The 21,666-nt window shown below is 35.6% G+C and overlaps 1 protein-coding gene across 2 annotated transcripts in view; it reads right to left on the bottom strand.

Annotated features, from left to right (window-relative positions):
- Positions 1-21,666, bottom strand: part of Sema2a (Semaphorin 2a) — a 491,368-nt gene that overhangs the window by 51,273 nt on the left and 418,429 nt on the right. For both annotated transcript variants that reach the window (XM_073957591.1, XM_073957592.1), the window contains exons 7-9: positions 15,129-15,266; positions 5,917-6,049; positions 4,494-4,850 (exon numbers count right to left, since the gene is read on the bottom strand). In XM_073957591.1, coding sequence (XP_073813692.1) covers positions 4,494-4,850; positions 5,917-6,049; positions 15,129-15,266 — 628 coding nt within the window. The remainder of the gene's footprint in view (positions 1-4,493; positions 4,851-5,916; positions 6,050-15,128; positions 15,267-21,666) is intronic.

The following is a 21,666-nucleotide window of genomic DNA, read 5'->3' as shown; positions in this document are numbered from 1 at the left end:
CCTATACCGACATATTTCTGTTGGAAAGTTATAAATCCCCCAACGGAGACTCAATACCAATTTTCAGCCATTTCGGTGTGATAATCAGGCTAAAACCTCCAAAATACCGAAAATCGGGAGGTACCGTCCTATGGGGGCTATATGAAGGCGTGGACGTATGCAGACAAATTTCAAGGTGAAGACGAAGACTAAATACCAAATTTCAGCAATTTCGGTGTAATAATGAGGCTAAAATCTTCAAAATACCGATAATCGGGAGGTACCGTTGTATGGGGGCTATATCAAAACGTGGACCTAAGCCCACAATTCTCAGTTGGAATGTTTGGTACCTCTGCCGAAGACTAACCACAAAATTTGAATACTTTCGGTTGTTCATAGTGCCTAAAACATTCAAAATACCGAAAATCGGGAGGTACGGTTCTATGGGGGCTATATCAAAACGTGAACCGACCAACCCAATTTTTTGTCCTAAAGATTGTAGGTCAATAATAGGTACGTGTACCAAAATTGATGCACCTACGACAACTCCTTCTACTTTTGGTCACAGTTAATATGAACTCGCGACATTGTGCACCGTTCTATGGGGGCTATAACAAAACGTGAATCTATAGTTGTACCTTCCTATGGAGCATATACCAAAACGTGAACCTACAGCGACTTAGTTCGATGGGAATGTTTTGTACTCCCAACAAAAACAAAATACGAAACGAAAATTGAGGGGGCATAGCCCTAAGGAAGACAATACATATACCTATACTGAAAAATTTCTGGGGCGAACATTTCGTAGTCCCAGGGTAGACTACATACCAAATTTCAGCCATTTCGGTTAATGTTAATGTGGCGGAAACCTTCAAAATGCGGAAAATCGGGAGGTACCGTTCTATAAGGGCTATATATAGTCCGGTCAAAATAGACATGCGTATAAGGGGGAAATAGCAAAAATTCCCACAAAGCTGAATGTTGGTGGAGAGCTAGGGTTAGCCATTAGAAACAACGTCCTAAAAGTCCCCATCGATCCCATGTGTGCAAAACAAGTTATTCGGCGTCAAAGGTCACTTTTGGAGGCATTATTCAGTTTTTTTTTAATTTTTCCCAAAAACGGTAAGACTTAGCAAAAGCCGGCTAAAGTAAAAGTTGTAGATACAATAATTGTCTACAAGAGTTGTCTTTATGATTTTGAAAAAAGACTTACCATTTTCGAGATATCGCGATCTAAAGGACAAATAAAGAATTAGCCGCGTAAGTACATTATGAGGCGAACCGGTTAAAGTGACGACACTATGTGTTATGTAATCGGTTTAGTAGAACCGGGTCTAACCCGGTTTTTAAATTTGGCCTTTCAGGTCGAATAACCGGCGAACCGGATCCGCAACCGTCGAAAATTATACATTTCCGTAATCAGCGCAACAAACCCTACCTTCCGACAAAATTTGAAAAAAACCGGAGAGTTTTCGTTGGGGGCGTTCCCGTTGGGCTTTGTGGGTTAAATGGGCTATTTTTGCATAAAATGACTCTAACATTGAATAACTCTACTAAACAAGCTCTGATTTTGTTGGAATTTTTTTAAGAAGATAGCTATAATTTCGCTCTTCAAGAAAATATATATTTTTTTGGGGGACAGACCCGATTACTTCGCTTATTTTAGCCGGTTCGTCTGAATATGTGCATATTTCCCTTATAAGTGCATAAAAATCATGTGTTTTTTAGAACAGCTATACCTCAAGAATGGTTCCTTCTAGGAAAAAATTATAAAGGTCACACTTGTAGATAATTTTTCTGTCTACCATATTTACTTTAGTCACTTTTTGATTAGATCAACCGTTATCAAAAAATAAATCCGAAAACCTAAAAACCCCTAAAATTTTACCTTTGACCCCGAATATTTTTTTTGCACACATGGGATCGATGGGGACTTTTAGGACGTTGCTTCTAATGGCAGACTCTAGCTCTCCACCAAAATTCAGCTCTGTGGGAATTTTTGCTATTTCAATGTCTATTTTGACCGGACTATACGACGAGTGTTTGAACAACGTTGGTTGTGATTTCGAGTCTCCGACAACATCAAGCCTGTTGTAAATATTTAATCTAATATATTTAGAAAAATGTGTATAAATAAATACACAAAATTTATTTCTATTGGATGGAATGGAATGGGTTCAAATGCTTATGAAAAGATCGGATCTTTCACGACTACCTTTGCATTGGTTCAAATGCTTATGAAAAGATCGGATCTTTCACGGTTTCGTTTGAACCAATGCAAAAGATGCCATGAACTCACGTCATCGCATAGAACCCCTTCCTTCAAATTTTGCTGGGAATATTTAACTTTCAATCATTCAAAAAATGTGAAAATAAATAAGCGCATACGATTTTGAATACAGCGAATCAATCTATCTTTGTAATTTCTGACATGCTTTTTCGCAAATATTATAATCGCGCATGAAGGATTCCATGTATCGTCGGTGTCATGCTTAAGTGTTCCATACGCCATTTTCCTGATTCGAGAAAATCTGAAGTTAATGTTTGAGCCCATACGGATTAATAGTGCTGCAAAAATTCAATACTGTAATAGCTTATTTCTACTTGATTAAACTCAAAGAATATATTAGTAGTTTATTTTAGTCAGATATCTGTGATAGTATAGAAGTTATGGCCAATTTTTATAGTTGCAAAAAGTTGCTGAATTGTACCGTGGGATCTTTTTTCGTGTTTTTGGCTGTTTGTGTCACATGGAACACATTTTGTCACATTTCAACAGAACCACTTTTTATCAATTGTGTTCCACCTCCCTTATGTGAAGTGCTACTGTGAGGTTGAAAATTCACGGCTTCAAATGAAACATTTATTTGAACAAATAAATGCATTAAGGACCATTATTATAGGTCTCCATGACATTTATTTATTTGAAATATATAGAATTAGGGTAGAATATGTGGTAAAACTTACGATTGGAACTGATTTTTGCATTTCTAATGTTACATAAAAACGTTAAACGCATTTTTCTCAAAGTACCATTTTTGTAGTCGGTGCCCACACTAGCTTCAAACGAATGAACGTATCTTCGTAATTTTTTGTGGACTTAAATCGAAATCTTGTCTTAAAACGAGGGTATTTTTTATAGGAGGCGTTACCTTAAGCTAAAAAGAAATTGTGGTTTTCATATAACATTAGATTTTTCAAAAGTATTTAGATTAAAAAAAAAACTATTATTCTTCAGTTTTCAAGCCCAGTCCTTTAAAACAATTTGTTCCATACGCCACCTTGTTCGTAACTTAACAAAATTGGGCAATCTTTTGTTCCAAACGCCATGATTTTTGCAGATTTTCCTATTTTTAAGGTAGCTGTATCCACCGTTTTAGTGGATGGATTCGAACGCGGAATGGCTCATTAGGTCCGTCGCGTAAAAAAAATTAATTTACGCGTGATTCAAAGGAAATTTCAGCCATCTATATAGAATATGTTAACAGTTCGCGAATTCTGAAAGGGTGAAACTAGGATTTATCGACTGTAGAACATTAGCATAAATGCTAAGGGTATAAAAATGGGGGTTAGTCCAGTAAAATTGAATTGAATTATAGAGACGCAACCCACAGCCGAAATTATAAGGAAATGTGGATAAGAATTCGCTGAAGTGTTCAACATCCTAGAAAAATTTGACGTGGATCGGCTTGGGACTTGAGCCCAAATTTTAATGTGAAAACCATTGACACCTAATTGAATTTATTGAAATTTGAAGTTTTGGCATCTCTAGGGTAGAAAATGGTCGGCATACCAATATATATGTGATGATGCCAAAAACAATCATTACCAAATAATGGGTTTTTATTGTACTTTTTGGTAATCGAACTACTTACAAAACCACCTACTAACCCATTATTTTAACAAGGGCATGTCGCACTTAATAACTAGATATGCTATAACCACTAGAAATAACTAGTTGTTCTATGACCACCAGAAGTTGAAAAATAAGCTAAAAAAATATATGTTCTATTTTTAGAACAGTTAAAGTGGAATTTGTTTTCAATTTCAACACACTTCATATTTTTTTATTTTACTTTGTTCCGTGCTATATTTGATAATGCGAGCTTCGGATTTGTAGCCGAATACACTATAAACTGTGCTACGCGTATGAGCATTAAGGGTTGCTTTAACGAGCTCATGTAAACTACACAAAGCTAGTATTTGTAGGTGGACAAACCCACTCTGTGCCACCGTACTCATTACCTAGTAAGTAGTTTTACCTTGTTACATTACTTTGTAATTGGTTACATAATGACTAACGGATTCGAATTTTTGCTGTGTGACTGCTAATTTGTGGAAATTTGTGTTTTCGTTATGGTTGAAGATAAAAATTTCGACCCGGTTTTGCTGAGCTTGTTATAGTTCTTAGCAAAATCTATTATCAAGATTTTTAAATATATTTTATGATCTTTAAAATTAGTTTTCTTTTTAACTTATCTCATTCTCAAAACTCCTACAATTTACCAACTTACCATTGAAAGCTGCTTGCACCTCATTTATGTGGAAACTGCATACCGCCGAACCGATTAAACCATTTGTACTTGTGGTAAATGTTGCATAGAAACGTGTCTTATCATTTGGCAACTGATACACCGATTGAATCTCATTGAAATAGAAGGGGAATTCGCCAGAAATACTGCAATTTAGACGTGCCTTCAAGTAGGTGGCCCAATTGTGTGCCAATATATTTTTACCACCCACATCCTTTTTACAGACACGAGCAATACGCGAATATACAGCCTTGCCACAATTGATGTACTCGACAGCAGTTTCACGGAAGAAGAAATACACATAATCACCGATGTCATAAGAGCCAACAAAGTTTGGTTCTAAGAAATGGAAAAGAAAGAAATTAAATACAATGGAAAAGTGGGTTTAATTAAAAGATTTATTATGTGTCATATTTAATGTTATTAATTTTCTTAAGTTTCTGGTAATTGAATTTTGTTTGGCTTGGTTTGGCTTTATTGGGTAAGAAAAGAATATTCTATGTGAAGGGTATTGTAATGTCATAATCGGTTTAATTAATTCAGTTGAGCAAATTTTCCTTCACCAGAGAAGTGATGAAGATGTGGCTTTGAAGTGCCAACGAGATATTGTAAAATCTGTTATAAATTAAATTAATTTGACATAATTTCAATGGTAATTTTTGGTCTATAATGAAAATTTATGTTCGCCGTAATAGCTTGGAAGTAGGACAATCTATAAATAGGCGATTGTCTACTGCTTGGTTATAATGTCTACTAAATATTTTACTTTTCGTTTTATAATCGCTATAAACCACTGTTTCAAACCCGCAGTAAAATTTACTTACAAACCAAATGCAATTACCAACATTGGTGTTTTTCATCGCATTACGTGGCGGATAATAAATTTTATTAGTTTGTTGTTATTGATGTCGTTGTTGTCGCCAATGTTTTGTAATACTATTTTCCTCTTTAGCTGTTTATCATGCCATCAACATCATCAATGTGTGCTGTGTGCGAAAAACTAATTATTTACTAAAGCAGATTATGTGCCAGGGAAATATAACAAAAATAACATAAAATTAATTTTACTCTGCATATAAAAATCTAATAACATGCCAGCATAAATTTTATAAAATTGAAAGTCCGCAACGCTTGGCATAATGGTACTTTAGCATAACAAAGTACCAACGTTTGATAAATACCCGCAGTACAATATACTGTTTTTCAATATTCTTCTCTTACCCGAACAGGACATGGTGAATAAGCTATTATAGAAATAAAGAAACTTAATAAATTTGTTATTTTATAGAAGGTTTATAAATCATAAGGCAGAAGGCACAACGGCTGTGGAAGAGCAGGCCACAGACTTAGGTTTTATTTATTGTTGTAGTATTCCTTGTACTACTCTACAAAGTCGTTTACTTACTGTCCAGCCATTTAGAATCGTATTTCAGTGTACGCTTGAATTTATATTCCAAACGTTTTGCCGTGGTATTATACAAATCCGTACGAAAGATGACAGCATCCGCTTTAGTGAATTCAGCATTTGTACCGGAATACTAAAAGGAAAAACAAGAAAACGTACACAACAAATGAATGTAAAACAAGTAAATTTGCAGACGACAAATAGGAGGAAGAAGAAGAGTTAAGAATATAACCACCATCGAAAAAGCAACATGTTGACATTAACATAAATAAATAAATGAAAAAAAGAACTACAGATACACCTTGTAGAATATTTTTAAGCTTAAATATAGGGGGAAATCTGAGTGAAATCAGACAATTTTCCATTTTTTGGTGAGTTTATGCTGCTAATCAGCATCTCATCTCAGCAAAAAATCAATCTCAGTATATTTTCAGATTTTGGACCAAGGGTTCCAGAGATATCGCGTCTTAAAAATCGGATTCTGGAAAAACTTTGTACAAAGTTATGAATATTACTACTATAAAAAAAAATTAAAGATCTGAATTTCTTAAAATTTTTTTGTATTAAACTAATATTATTTACAAAAATTTTAAGTCCTATTTGGTAGTGGGATTCGAAAAATTCTATTTGTATCCTATTTTTTTTTTTAAATTTGTCAATACAACTTTACCTTTATACCAGTGTGAAGCATTTCTTATTTTACCAAAAAATTGGACGAAATTCGTTTCAGACAATTTGTTCAAAATTTTCCTGTAGAATGGTGTGACCGATAACTACACTGTACAACAAAATTTAATTCTTTTTTTAAATTACAAGAAACCCCGCTCAGATTATGAAAGAGGACTGAAAAAAAAGACACGTGTATCGGAGTTTTGAAAGTTTACGTCGCGAAGTAACCTAAATAGGCGTGGGTTTGAAATATTCGATATCAGATTCCTTGAAATCCTTGCATTTTAGGTATAAGGTGTATTTGGCAATATTACTGACAACAATGCGGGGTATCTTTTTATGAAAAAATTAACTCTCATGCGAGTCACTAAACGGATCTTTATGGTCCATTTTTTCAAAAACCATCATACCAACCACCATACCATCATTACAGTATTTAGGACCATGCCAAAAACATGGATGTTAGGACTCGTATGTCAGATGTATATTCACCGGATAATAGCCTTACACGTAAAGTACAATATTAACCCTAAAACGTGATTTTACTCTTGGCAGATTCCTTGCGTTTAGGTACGATTTAGAGTTTTGGTGTATTCGGGGACCTATAGTAACATTTTATGACAAATAATTTCGTAGAATATTTTGATCTGATACGATCACATGTTAAAGGAGTTTTTAAACGTTTTTGCAAAATGGACCAAAAAGACCCGTTTAGTGACTCGCATGAGGGTTAATTTTTTTCATTTATTTATTTTTATTCATTTATTTAAATATTTGTTATAATAAAAAATTAAAATAAAATTATATAAAAAACAGCACTAGCATCTAAGGCTATCGGCTAAAATTTTTTTCATAAAATGATACCCCGTATTGTGTCAGTAATATTGCCAAATACACTTTATACCTAAAATGCAAGGGTTCCAAGGAATCTGATGTCGAATATTTCAAAACCCGTAAGAATTGGCGGAATTTGCCACGCCTATTTAGGTTACTTCCCGACGTAAACTTTCAAAGCGCCGATACACGTGTCTTCTTTTTTTCGGTCCTTTTTCATAATCTGGCCGAATTATCTTATAATTATTTTGTGTGTTGTACAGTGCTATTGAAGGAAGCAATTGGTTTGGTCCAAACTACGCACAGCGTATTATTCCTTCCTGATATATCGGGTTCGAATATGGACGATCGATCCACCCCTTTGGGTACCTCCCACACAAAATTCGGATAAAGTGAAGTTTAAGAGCTTCACTTGGACCTTTCTGAAATTTTTTCAGTAGATAGTCTTTGCGGCTCCCTTTACGACGGTAATATTCTTTCCTAACGCAAGTCCATACATCCCGAGATATTGACCTTAAAGCTCCAAGAAGCCCTGACGGCACCAACGAATATTGCATATCCGCATCATAATTCTAACAGGGAGTTTCTGATTGGTGCAGACTTTGCACATCGTAGTATTTTACTCAGTCATGTATCAGGTTGGAATATGGACTATATCGGTCCACTCCTTCGGGTAGCTCCCTAGCAAAAAGTGAAATTTAAGATTTCTTCTCGCATCGTTCTGAATCGTCGTTTCTAGCGGCCTCATTTACAACGGTACAATTACAATTTTTTCTGGAGTAAGTCAAAACCCTGCCGGCACATACTTAAATGGCTATTAAGCAAAAAAACTCTAAAATTAATTTAATATTTCGAGTCCTTTATGAAGAAGTTAGGTTACTAAAATGTTTGGTATATGTCAGTGATTTGGTATAGCCCCTTGTTACGGTACCTACAGATTTTGAAGCAAACTCTTGATTCAAAATCGATATATTTTATATACGGCATAATTATTGTGTTTTTTGTTTGGTTTTTTTTTTTTTTTGTCAGCGGCTGAGGATATATCTCCGTCAGCACAGTTGACTGATAATTTCTTACTTTATTGATCGTCAATTTAGTTGGGTTATTGTCCGGCTAGTACAATAACAGCTAAAGTTTTCTGGGAACACAAAATAACAATTAACAAACAATTCGACAGGAAAATCTGACTAAAATCTTAAAAAAATCTTAAATCGGGTAGTACTCTTACATGGGGACTTGCGACGCATGCTGTCTGTTTTTGCAAGTGATATTTTGTACCCCTGGGTAAAACTTTGAAAAATTTCAGGTGGAAACTTTTACACATCCGACGAAGACTAAATACCAAATTTCGGTAAGATATTGAGGCTAAAACATTAAAAATACCGAAAGTCGGGAGGTACCGTTCAATCGGTGGTATATGAAGACGTGAATATACACCGATAAATTTCAGGTGGAATGTTTTATACTCCCAACGAGAACTAAACCTCAAATTTCAGCCATCGCACATTGGGGCAAGATTCCAAAAAACGGAGATTAATTCAGGGAAGCATTTGAGTGCTCTAATGTTAATATTTTTCAAATGTTTACACTTCAATCAATATAACGAAACACAGGTTTGGTGCAAATTGAGGGATTGGAGAGGTATATTCGAAGCCCTCATAAATGGGTACCATAAAAACTATAAAGTGTTTTTACGGTTTTGCCTACATTTCTTATTTGATGAATCTAAAATCTTCTAATATGATAAATTATTGGTTAAGCTAATATTTGGCAAAAAAAAAAAAAAAAATATCAAGTTAGGTCAATATTTTAGTGTAGCTCCCATACAGGGGTATCTTCCGATTTTATGTATTTCGGGGGCCTTGAACACATTTTTTAGTACATTTATCAGTAAATTATGATTTATAGTTCTGAATGCCTAAGAATTCATAATGTGATAATTTGTCAATATAGGTCAATGTTTTGGTATAGGTCCCATGTAGAGGTACAGTCAAATTTGGGGGGTTTCGAATATTTTATGCATATATTGCAACTAAATTAGCTCAAATTCTGAATTGTGCATTTTGAAGGGATTGAAAATATTTCTATCAAACATCATCTCTAGTTATTCTCGTTTTGGAATAACCTCCTTATAAAATATTCCGCTACTTTTTTAACTTTAAATACTGTTCAAAAATAGGGAAAAATGGATACATTTTAAATTAATTTTTAATATGCTTCTAAACTTCTAAATGTTTTTCTAAGACTAAGATTTCTAACTGAAGTTGACGATTCCATTAAAAAAGGGCACTTTTGAAGCGTAAATAAATATTACTCTTTATACAACAAAAAATTAATTTGTTATTGTGCTCTTTAAATTATTAAAAATCCTTTAGCTTTATCACAGTGTAACTGTAGAAGTAAACAATATATGATCTTGACATTTTGGTTAAAGACTTAGAAGTTTGTAACATATTTGTAACAAATTTAATTTTTTTAATTAATCACCATTTTTTGCGATTTCACCCCTTGTGCATCGCCATCATTTCATATAAATCATTATATGTAGTAACTATAAGATAATGGTGGACCTGCACACATTTTCTAATGAAGGGTGGCCACAGACATTCAACCAAAACACGACATACCGTACAACAATAACATGGAAAATAAAGACAAAAACTCCAAAATGCAAAAATTTGACCCACAGCTATTTCCACCATTTTTGACATAACTCAAAATGCGCAAGCAAGACGCAAGTTTTGTTTGCGCAATATCAAACACAAAAATCAAGAGAAAAATACAAAAAAATTTCTCACGACCTTCTTGACACTCTTTTTTGTTATACTCCAATACAATTCAAAATTATGCAAAATCTGGACACATTTTGAAGAATTTTTTAAACACATTTCTACAAGACTTTTTTAGTACTATTTTTTCCTAAATTTAAGAATTACCTCTGTTTGAAATATCCATTTTGAAAATGCCAAGTTTATGTTGCAAAAACTACGTTATGGCGATTTAGAAGCAGCAAAATTTAATACTTTTACCTGTTTCTTAAATTTTAAAAATATGTTTAAATTTAACGCTGTGCTACACGAAAAGTAAACAACATACGACTTTGCTATTTTGGGTAGTGAGGTAGAATTTTGTACTCGTTAACCCTGTCAAGACAGATTATCAAAAACTTGTGTTTCAATTTTTCAATTAAGACCCGTTTTTTTCAATCTTGCCCCAACGGGCATCGGGGGGATTTTGATGTCACAACCTTCAAAATTCCGAATATCGGGAGGCACCGTTCTGTGGGTGCTATATGAAGACTTGGGCCTATACCGACAAATTTCAGGTGGAAAGTTTTGTACCCCCAACGAAGACTTAATACCAAATTTCAGCCATTTCGGTGGGATATTAAGGCTAAGACCTTCAAAGTACCGAAAATCGGGAGGTACCGTTCAATGGCGGCTATATGACGATATGGAGCTATACCGACAAATTTCGGGAGGAAAGTATTATACCCTCAACAAAGTCTAAGTACCGAATTTCTACAATGTCGGTGGGATAATGAGGCTAACACCTTCAAAATACCGAAAATCGGGAGGTACTGTTCTATTTGCTATATCAAAACGTGGACATATATAGGCCATTTTCAATGCAAACATCCTAGGAATAATATAAACTTCTATACCAAATTATAAAGCTCTATCTTAAAAAGTACAACCTGTATCATGACAGAGAATTTCAATAGAGTTTTTATACTCTTATAATTTTGCTAGCAAGGATATGAAGATGTGCGATATAGGTTCACTCTTTCAGGTATCTCCCCCACAAAAGTTCAGAATTGTTGGGAACATTTTGAGCATCATAACTCTTGAAGCGATTAACCGATTTGGTCAATACTTTGCACATCGTAATATTTCTACGAGACATAGATCCGGTTCGAATATGGACTCTATCGTTCGACTCCTTCTGGAACGCCCTGCACAAAACTTCGGCAAAGTTCAGGTGAAGACCTGTTCTCGAATCGCTTTGATTATAACCTCAGCATTTATGCTAACGAGGGTATATACTAGGCCGGGGCGATTTGTACGGAAGGAAAAACACCATAATGGGCTCTTCGCGTTTCTGATTCCTGGGATTGAACTGAGCAAAAAAGTTTTCTAGACCATAGGTCTACGATAAAAATCGAGCCTTCCGATTTTGACTTTTAAAGGGGTGAATAATATCTTTCGAACAAGTTATTATTTTTTTTAAATCTGTTAACAAATGACTACATTATAGTGGTTTAAGTCTGAAAACCTATACAAAAAACTATAATTGAATTTCTCATAATTTTCAAAAATATTTTCAATTTTTCTTTTGTTCAATATTTATTTTGAAATTTGTCAGAAACTTAGTTATAGTTTTCTTGTGGGGTTATTCAGACATAAACCACTATAATTTAGCCATTTTTTAACCGATTTAAAAAAATAATACCTTGTTCGAATGATATAATTCACCCCTTAGAAAGAAGAAAGATCAATAGAAATTCGTTGTGAAAAAAGAAGATATGACCGTTTAAATTTGAAAATGTAAGAAACCCAGATTTTCACTGCTTGGCCGTTATATGCCAGAATGTTAAAAAACGTGGATAAAAAACTTAAACTCAAAATCAGGAGGCTCGATTTTAACAGTAGACTTTTCTGCTCGGTTCAATCCCAGGAATCAGAAACGCGAAGGTCCCACTAAGGTTTTCAAATCGCCCCGCTCTAGTATATAAACTTTCATACGGACAAAATGTGCCTCATCGAAAAAATAGTTTTAGACCCCAAGTAAGATTTAGCCATGTCTGTCCGTCCGTCTGTCTGGCTGGCTGGCTGGAGCGCACACCTCTCGAACGGATTTACCGGTCCAAAATTTTATCGGTTATATCGGTCCACTCCTTCCCCCACAAAAGCTGGAAAATGTTCAGAAAATTTGAGAGTGATAACTCTTGAAGGGAGTAATCGATTAGGTCCATGCTTTGCACATCGTTAAATTTCTACCAGACTTAGATGAGGTTGCAATATGGTCTCAAACGGTCCACTACTTCGGGTACCTCCCACACAAAATTTCGGAATGATTGAATCACTTTGATTTTTGTTGTATCAACGGTACGGTACAAGTTTCATCAGGGGCAAGTCCATACTTTCTGAAAAAATAGCCTGAAAATTGCAAAAAAAAAATCCTATGGCACCGAATGCATCTGCCGATTCGGTCCAAAATTTGGCCTTCGCATTTTTTTTTTTTGCAAACTTAGTTTAAGTTGAAAGAAAAGTCATATCGGTCCCCTCCTTCTGGTACCTCCCCCGAACAAGTTCAAAAATGCTTTCCGAACATGTGCGCACGATAATTCTTGAATCGAGTGGCCGATTTGGTCCATACTTTACACATGCTAATATTTGTGCGCTCCTTCGAGTACCTCGCAAACAAAATTTCGGATAAGTTTTAAGACCTGCTCTCGATTCGCTGCCTCAAATACAACGGTAAACGGTTTTTCAGGGGTAAGTTCATACATATTGAGAAAACCGCCTATTACACCATATGTAATGGCTGGAGAGCACGATAACTCTCGTGCTTCTGAAATGACCCATACTCACAGAAGTTCAACTTTTGTGTCTAAATGTTCTAAGATCGTTTGGAAATGAAGCAAGAGTTTTTTCGAAGGCAAGTCCATGCTTTTTGAGAAAATAGCCTGAAAGGTGCAAAAACCCCTATGACACCGTGTGTAGTGGTTGGAGCGCAAGATAACTCTGGGCAATATCGGCATTTCACTCAATCGGCAACCGATTTGGTCCAAACCTTTGATCTCCTAATATTTTGTCCAAATTTAGTTTAACTTCTAATATTGAACAAAAGTTCAACATTTATGTCTAAGTGCAGTTTAGGGTCTGTTCGAAGATCCTTGGGAACTGTTCGTTGTTGTCCTGTTTACAGCGATATTATGTTTTAGGTGGACAAGCTCATGATTCCTGGCCCAAAAGTTATTTGATGACCCACTGAAATGACTATCTATCGAAAAGATTTGACTCCCAAAATAAGATCCACTTCCATAATGAACTATGTCGGTCCATTCCTTCAAGTACCTACTCCGTAACACTTTTGAACATTAATCCTAAACCACATGTTTGTCCAAAAAAGTCCACAAAATTCTCAAAATACCCTATATACATTCGATCTTTGAGTAGATAAACGTATCAATTCACATAGGCTGAGGGTATATCTCTGTCGGCAAGGCCGACTGATACTTTTTTTCTTGAGATAATGGCCCAAAGTATCTAAACAGATGGCACAACCGCAGCAGCCTCCCTTTGTATGAAAAATATAAATATTATGAAAAAAACAAGAATTTACCCCCCTAGTCCTTGTGTACGGCCCTTATGTTATAGTTGTAGAGCACCGAGCTATCACAACTATGAAAACAGTCAATGCGAAATGTCAATACAATCTGCAAAAGCGGCCCCAGACAGCCCCACAAGGATAATATTGAACAAAAGTTCAACATTTATGTCTAAGTGCAGTTTAGGGTCTGTTCGAAGATCCTTGGGAACTGTATACTGATGATGTTCGTTGTTGTCCTGTTTACAGCGATATTATGTTTTAGGTGGACAAGCTCATGATTCCTGGCCCAAAAGTTATTCGATGACCCACTGAAATGACTATCTATCGAAAACATTTGACTCCCAAAATAAGATCCACTTCCATAATGGACTATGTCGGTCCATTCCTTCAATTACCTGCTCCGTAACACTTTTGAACATAATTCCTAAACCACATTTTTGTCCAAAAAAGTCCAGAAAATTCTCACTGATTGATAGAACCATCGAAATCATCGATCAGCTCTTACAAGTATTAGCTCTAACGATTAACGGCTCTAAGGTCAAAACATTATATTGGACCATAAGACTGCTCCATCCGTGTTAATACCGCTTATGTTAACAATGGTCATGGAACCCTGGAAAGGGTATAAAGTTGGCTACCACTAAAACCGACCTCCCCACATCACTTTACATTCTACTTTCCATTTCAGTATAATGTAAATTAAAAAATTGCCTTCGTCCTGAAATGTTCCACTGGTCGTTTTTTACCGAATTTGTGGCGGTCATAACGCCCGAAACTAGATTGGATCTTATAACTGTGGGCTACGACAATTAAATACTATATTCTTACGCATTCAATGACACCAAACTGTTTCACTTAAATTCTGCCCCGAATAACAAGCCAATAAGAAACATTCAAATAAATCTCAAGCTTATTTATTTAGTGTAGATCACAGGGAACGAACCAAAGATTACATTTTCAATATGAAATATGCATAAATAGGTCTATGGCGACAAAAATCTCTTTTACGCGACCATAGAAAAAAGGAGGAATAAAAAGCAATACGACCATAAGCTACCCTAACCGTTTTTACTTTGGTTGCCAGGTTGCCAAAGTGAGAGAGAGGAACACCAATAAGAAGTAGCTTCCACACAAATCAAAATCCCAGAAATATTACTTAAAGTGTATTCTTAACCAAATGGAAAGCAAATAAATAAATCACAAAAATACAAATCATGATGATGATTTTATGCTTAAAAGGTTCGTAGAAGACTAGAGTAAATTTGTGATTTTAAGTGACATCTTCATAAATATTAACAATCAGCAAATGCTTGTTGAAATGAATGTATGTATATAAATAAATCTTGTCAGTGTTTTTGTTTTTGTTTACTTACCAAACCAGGCAAACCACCAGGATTTCCTTCTTCAACATAAATAGCTGTTGAATTGTCCAAGGGGTCGTAGGGACACTTGGCAATACCCAAACCAATGCCCATGACAAATTCAGATCGTGATAGATGGGTTAAGTTTGTCTGAAAATAGAAATGGTTTATTAAGTAAATTATTTTGTCAATTAAGGATTTAGTAAATATTTAATAAATATTAGTAAAAATGTAATTTAGTTGCGATGGTGTCTATTACCCACGGATATTAAAAATATAAATATTTAAAAATAAGAACATTACCCTACGAGAAAGGGCAACTACACATCTACAAATATTTAAATTTAACTAAGCATTAAGGTTAATCTCAAATAAAGTCACAATAATTGAAATATAGAAACGTCAGAAGAAGAATAATAAAATCGCACATGTTCGTAACCACCATATTCACAACCACCGTTTCCTTTTTTCAAATTACAAATTGATCTCTTATTTGATTTCAGATTAAGATACTAAAAATATGTTTTATAAACCAATTTCACATTTACATGTCAATTTGCAACTGCCAAAAGAACTCTCGGTATTTTGCAACAACAATTTTCACATATGGATTTTTATTCTCCCTAATCTTCAAGCACACCAGTGGTATTCGAAAATTGTAAAGATGTGAAACAAATCCCATCTTTTATTGGTTTTTATCACCCTCAAACGGAATATTTTTTCGACACATATGAAATTTCATATGGGATTTAACAACAGTGTGCAAAATATACATAAGTACAACAAGAAATACTCAGCATTTCTTCAAGATAGTTAGAGTTACAAAGGCCTGTCTGCGCGTGGCGTACATACTTGGTCTATGGACCTACATAGCCATAGCAGAACCACACATTACCTAAATACAATAAACCACTTCGGCTGGCTTCCATTCTATTTAATACAATGGAAATGTCATTGTGTCTTGAAATTACGACACGAAATTCTTCGTCTGTAGTTCTGTCCATCGGTCTGTCTTTTGAAATCAAGATACACCTCGCAATAAGAAAGAGCTTATAATTTGGTATAGAATTGTCTATAGCACTCATAGAACTGTAAGGTCCGATTTTAGGTATTTTTAAGATTTAAGCCTCATTATCACACCGAGTTAGCTTAAATATCATATTTAACCTAACCTAGGAGCATTTAACTTCCCCCAGAAATTTCTTGCTATAAGTGTACGTTTTGATACAGCTTCCATAGAACGGTACCTTCCGAATTTCGGATGGTTTAAGCCACAATATCTCATCGAAATGGCTGAAAATTTCTATTTAATCTCTGTTGGGAGCGCTGAACTTTCTCCCAGAAACTTGATGCTTAGGTCCACGTTTTGATAATGAAAGGTACCTTCCAATTTTTGGTATTTTAAAGGTTTCAGCCTCATTATGACACTGATATTTCGTATTTAGTCTTCGTTGGAAGCACCAAACGTTCTTTCAGAAATTTGTTGCTATAGGTCTAAGATTTGATGTATGTGGCACCCATTGAACGGTGCCTGCCGATTTTCGGTATTTTAAAAGTTTTTTCCTAATTATCACACCAAAATGCCTAAAACCTTCATGCAGAGGATTGTCGGTACATATTCACGATTTGAACAAGTAAACAGTCGGCTTTTCCAACAGAGATATACCCTTAGCATGTGTGAATTGAAACACTTCTTTCCCAAACAATTTATATATTTAGGGAGTTTTCGGAATTGTGGGCGTATGAACTTGCTGATAAAAATATGGATTTGGATTAAAGCTCAAAAGTTTTGTGGGAGGTACCCAGCAAAATGTTCGATGCCAAAGATGCCATTCAATGGGTGCAAGTGATCTAGCATGTTATCTTTTTAGCATCTTCATCGATGAATTTTATATGAGCGTGGACCCCAAAATATGCTATTCATTTCTGGATCCAAAGCATGTCATTTACACCAATGCTTTGACATGTCATTTTCACCAATTTTTTGGCATGTCATTTCTACCAATGCTTTGGCATGTCATTTTCACCAAACTTTTGCAATGACATTATCATTACGAAGAGAGTTTTAACAACGTTGGTTGTGATTTCGAGTCTCCGACAACATCAATCTAATTGTGAATAATTAATCTTATATATTTAGAAAAATGTGTATAAATAAAAACACAAAATTCATCTCTATTGCATCTATGGAATGGGTTCAAATGCTAATGAAAATATCAGATCTTTGACGACTTCCTTTGCATTGGTTCAAATGCTAATGAAAAGATCGGATCTTTCACGACTTCGTTTAAACCAATGCAAAAGATGCCATGAAATCACGTCATCGCATGGAACCCCTTCCTTCAAATTTTGCTGGGTACGTAAAGGAATGGACCGACAGTCCATTTTGGAAGTGGGTCTTATTTTGGAAGTCATTCGCCTCGATGGATATCGTGCCCAGCAGTTATTTAAGTTCGTCACCATACCATTTAGACCTTTGGAACATATCGCTCATTTACTCAAAGAGTGACACATCTCAAAAAATTGAGTTTCGAGAAAAACGCCTTTTAAGTTCACGATCGAATTTTGACTTCCCTACTTAAAAGATTATTACACAAAAAATAGAATAACTACTGGAACAATATTTTGGAAAGGGCTAAACTCGAAAAACTGTGTTGCTGATTTATGTCAACCTCCTCGTAAATCAGCTCTAAATCATTGAGTTTTAGAGATATCAACATGAAAATTTGTCACAGTATAAAGTCAAGGTCGTAGAAAAAACAGAAATTGCTAACACAGAAAACGCATTTTTTGAGTTATGCCACTCTTTAAGTAAATGAGCGATATTATCGCTGTAAACAGGGAAACTCGGTAGAAATGTCCAAAGGATCTTCGAACAGACCCTTAACCACACATAAAAAACAATTTTGAACATTTTTGTGGTGGTACTCCAAGCACTGGACAGATAGGGCCAATTCTGAACATAAACTAAGTTTGGACACAATATTTCGAGATCCAAAGTCCTGACCAAATCGGTTGCTCCGTTTACGTGAAATTGCGGTTACCATTTTAGGGAATATTTTCAAACTTTTCCGGAAGAAGTGGGCCCATAAGCACCGCCTTCGAATTTTTTCTAATATTCGAAGAAATATTACGATATGCAAAGTGTGGACCCACGCAGAACTCGGTTCGAGAATTGTTGTGGACAAGAGCCCTGCACATGCTGGCCTTAGGAGTTTTTAGATACAACTTTCGATTCATTTTCTTAAGAAGTATGCACTTGCCACTCAAAAAACTTGGACCATAGTAATAGTTGTCTTGAGTGCAACCAGTTGCAAGAAAAATCAAAACGATTCGGGAGGAGGTCTTAAACTGCACTTTTCCGAAATTTTTTTTCTGGGAGGTACTCGAAGGTGTTGACATATATAGTCCATATTATAGCCTGATCTATGTCTCGTAGAAATATAACGATGTGCAAAGTATAAGCCAAATCGAGTACTGCCTTCGAGGGTTATCGTGCGCACCATTTCATTAAAACATTTTAACTATTAGGGGGGAGGTACCCAAAAAAGTGGACCGACCAGTTTGCGTAAAATAATAAGACTGCCAAAATTTTGTATCGATTTCGTTTACCCGTTGGAGAGTTATCGTGCCCTGCATCATCTTTTGCGCCTTTTTAAAGGCTTCGGTTCATTTTCTCAGGAAGTATGAACTTGGTCGGAAAAAAACTTGTACGGTCGTGATGGGGGCAGCAAATACAAGTTGTTACAACAAACATCAAATCTATTCGAGAGGAGGTCTTAAACTGCACTTTTCCGAAATTTTGTGTGAGAGGTACCCGAAGGAGTAGACCCATATAGTCCATATTCGAACTAGATCTTTGTCTGGTTGAAATTTTACGATGTACAAAGTATGGTCCAAGTTGGTTGGTCCCTTCTAGAGTTGTCATGCACATAAGTTTTGCAAAAAAATTAACTTTGGTGGAGGTACCCGAACGTGTGGACCAATATTGCCCATCTTCGAACATAAACTAAGTTTGGACAAAATATTACGAAGGCCAAATGTTGGACCCGATCAGTTGCTTCGTTCGAGAGTTATCGTGCACACCAGCCAGCCCGACAAACAGACTGACGGACATTGCTAAATAGACTCCAAATTGTCTGAAACAGATTTCGTCTAAACATACTTGGGATCTAAAACCATTGTTACGATGAGGCATGTACGATTAGGCATGGATGTACCCTCGTTATTATAAAACTTGAGAGTATACAAATCCGTCATTTAACGTCATCGCCCGATGTCTTGAAATACATACATTTCGTGTTTTTCGGAGTCACATTTTCATCCCAAAATGTGGATAGGTATAACATTTTTATTAGGTCCGGCCAAACTTAACACTCTTTTTATATGCTTCCTATAAACATTTTACAAATAGTAGATTCTTGCAGGTTTTGGGACTAATCAATATACAGAAGCATCCTATTGGATGTAGACCCCGGTCTCTACTGCGAAAATGTATTCATCAAAAGTTCATAGAAGCGAAACACTATCTGTAGCGTCATTTAAGCTGAGATTCTTGCTATCAATAAAACAGCAGTGTTGATTGAACAACTTGAACCCAACGTGAACAGTCTCACCGGACCCGTGAGTAATAGTCACTGACTATAAATGGCGACAATCAGGCAGCCCTGAAGGCTCTTAAGACGTGGGCCATAAACTCGCAATTCTTGATTATGGCTATGTATGATACATATAAATTCATTAAACTTTGCTGAGTTTAATTTATTATAATTAAGAACTAGATCGGGGTGGCTCCATGTCAATAAATATACCAATTGCTGAATCCGTTAGGCCACCGATGTTCTAAAACATCGGCAAAGTATGTAAGGTCTACCTTGAGAAGGCACACACCGCAAATGGCATATGTAATCTGGGATATTGAATAAAAACAAGTAAGGGTGGCATTTGATTCGGCCAAGTCGAATCTTTTATACCATCCACCACGAGATTCCTGGGAGAAGTGGAATATGCTAATTGAAGAATATTACTTTCTTTTAAACAAAGTTTATTATCAATGAAACATCCAATTCACAAAACATCAAATTTTGTCCGTTGGGCCCCTATCGGAGCTATATGAAAATTCGATCCGATATTTTGTACGATTCGTTTTTGATCCACAACAATGAACTGGTAAAAAGTTTTCATCGATTGGGTCATAAATGCGGATTTTAAAGAATTTTTGTGAAAATTTACCTATGGCCTCATACAAATTACTATGGAAACAAAGATCCCTCTGGTGACACGGGTTAACGTGATATATATAAGGTTTTAGGATCAAATGGAAAAAATATAGGCGGCAGGCGTTTCCAAAAACAAAACAAAAATTCATTTTTCGGGCCGCCCTTTAAACTACGTAAAATATGGAGGTAGCTTTACATTGGAAATATACCAAAAGATGAACCTATATTGGTGATTTTTCTGCGTGGAGGTTTTCTACCCATTGAAAACCCGAAATATCAAGTAACAGTGTACCTTCCAATCTGAGAACCTACAATGGGGGCTATATCAAAACATGGATAATATCCATGTGATATGTATCGATCATTCTAAGCGGGAACTTTTTGTAACCCCAAGGGAGACTAAATGCCAAGACAATATGTACTGAATTTTACCTATTCCTCTAGGACAATGTGGTTACACCTTCAAAATACCGAAAATCGGGAGATACCGTTCTGTGGGTGTTAATCAAAACGTGGACATATACTGAAAAATTTTTGTGTGAAAGTTTTGTAGCCCAAAATACTGGAAATCGGGAGGTAACGTTATATGATGAGAGGGCTATATCAAAACGTGGACCTATACTGAAACATTTCTGGGAAGAAGTTTGGAAGCCCATCAATAAATAAAAAACAAGTAAGAAAGACGTTAAGTTCGGCCAGGCCGAACTTGTTATAGCCTCCACCACGAGTTGTATTGAAGTAAAATGGAATAATTAGTTTCCTTTTGTTTATGAAGAAGACTAAATACCAAATTTCAGCAAGTTTGGTAAAACAATGTGGCCAAACTTCAAAATACCGAAATTCGAGAAGGTACCGTTCCATGGGCCTATATCAAAGGAAAGTTTTTAGACTCATAGAAGACTAAATACGAAATTTCCCATATTTCGGTAAAACCTTTAAAATACCGAAAATCAAGAGGTACACTTCTATGCGGGATGTATCCGCGGACCTATACTGATAATTCGTTTCTGGAATAGTTTATAACCCCATGGAAGACTAAATAACAAATTTCTGTCTTTCGGTGGGTTATTGACGTCGCAAACTTCAGAATTATAAAAATCGGGAAGTACCGTTCTATGGGGGCTATATCGAATCGTGGACCTATACCGACGAATTTCAGTCAGAAAAGCTTTTACCTCCAAAAAGACTAAATACCAAATTTCAGCCATCTCGGAGGGTTGCTGTGGCCACAACCTTCAAATTACCTAAAATCGGGAGGCACCGTTCTATGGGTGCTATATGGAGGCGTGTACATATACCGACAAGTTTTTGGGAAAATCTTTTATACCCCC

The sequence above is a fragment of the Musca autumnalis genome, unplaced genomic scaffold (genome assembly GCF_047663935.1).
Source record: "Musca autumnalis isolate F117 unplaced genomic scaffold, ASM4766393v1 scaffold_5, whole genome shotgun sequence".
Lineage (NCBI taxonomy): Eukaryota > Metazoa > Arthropoda > Insecta > Diptera > Muscidae > Musca > Musca autumnalis.
Note: the sequence above shows the minus strand (reverse complement) of the source record. Positions and strands in the feature narration are given on the sequence as shown.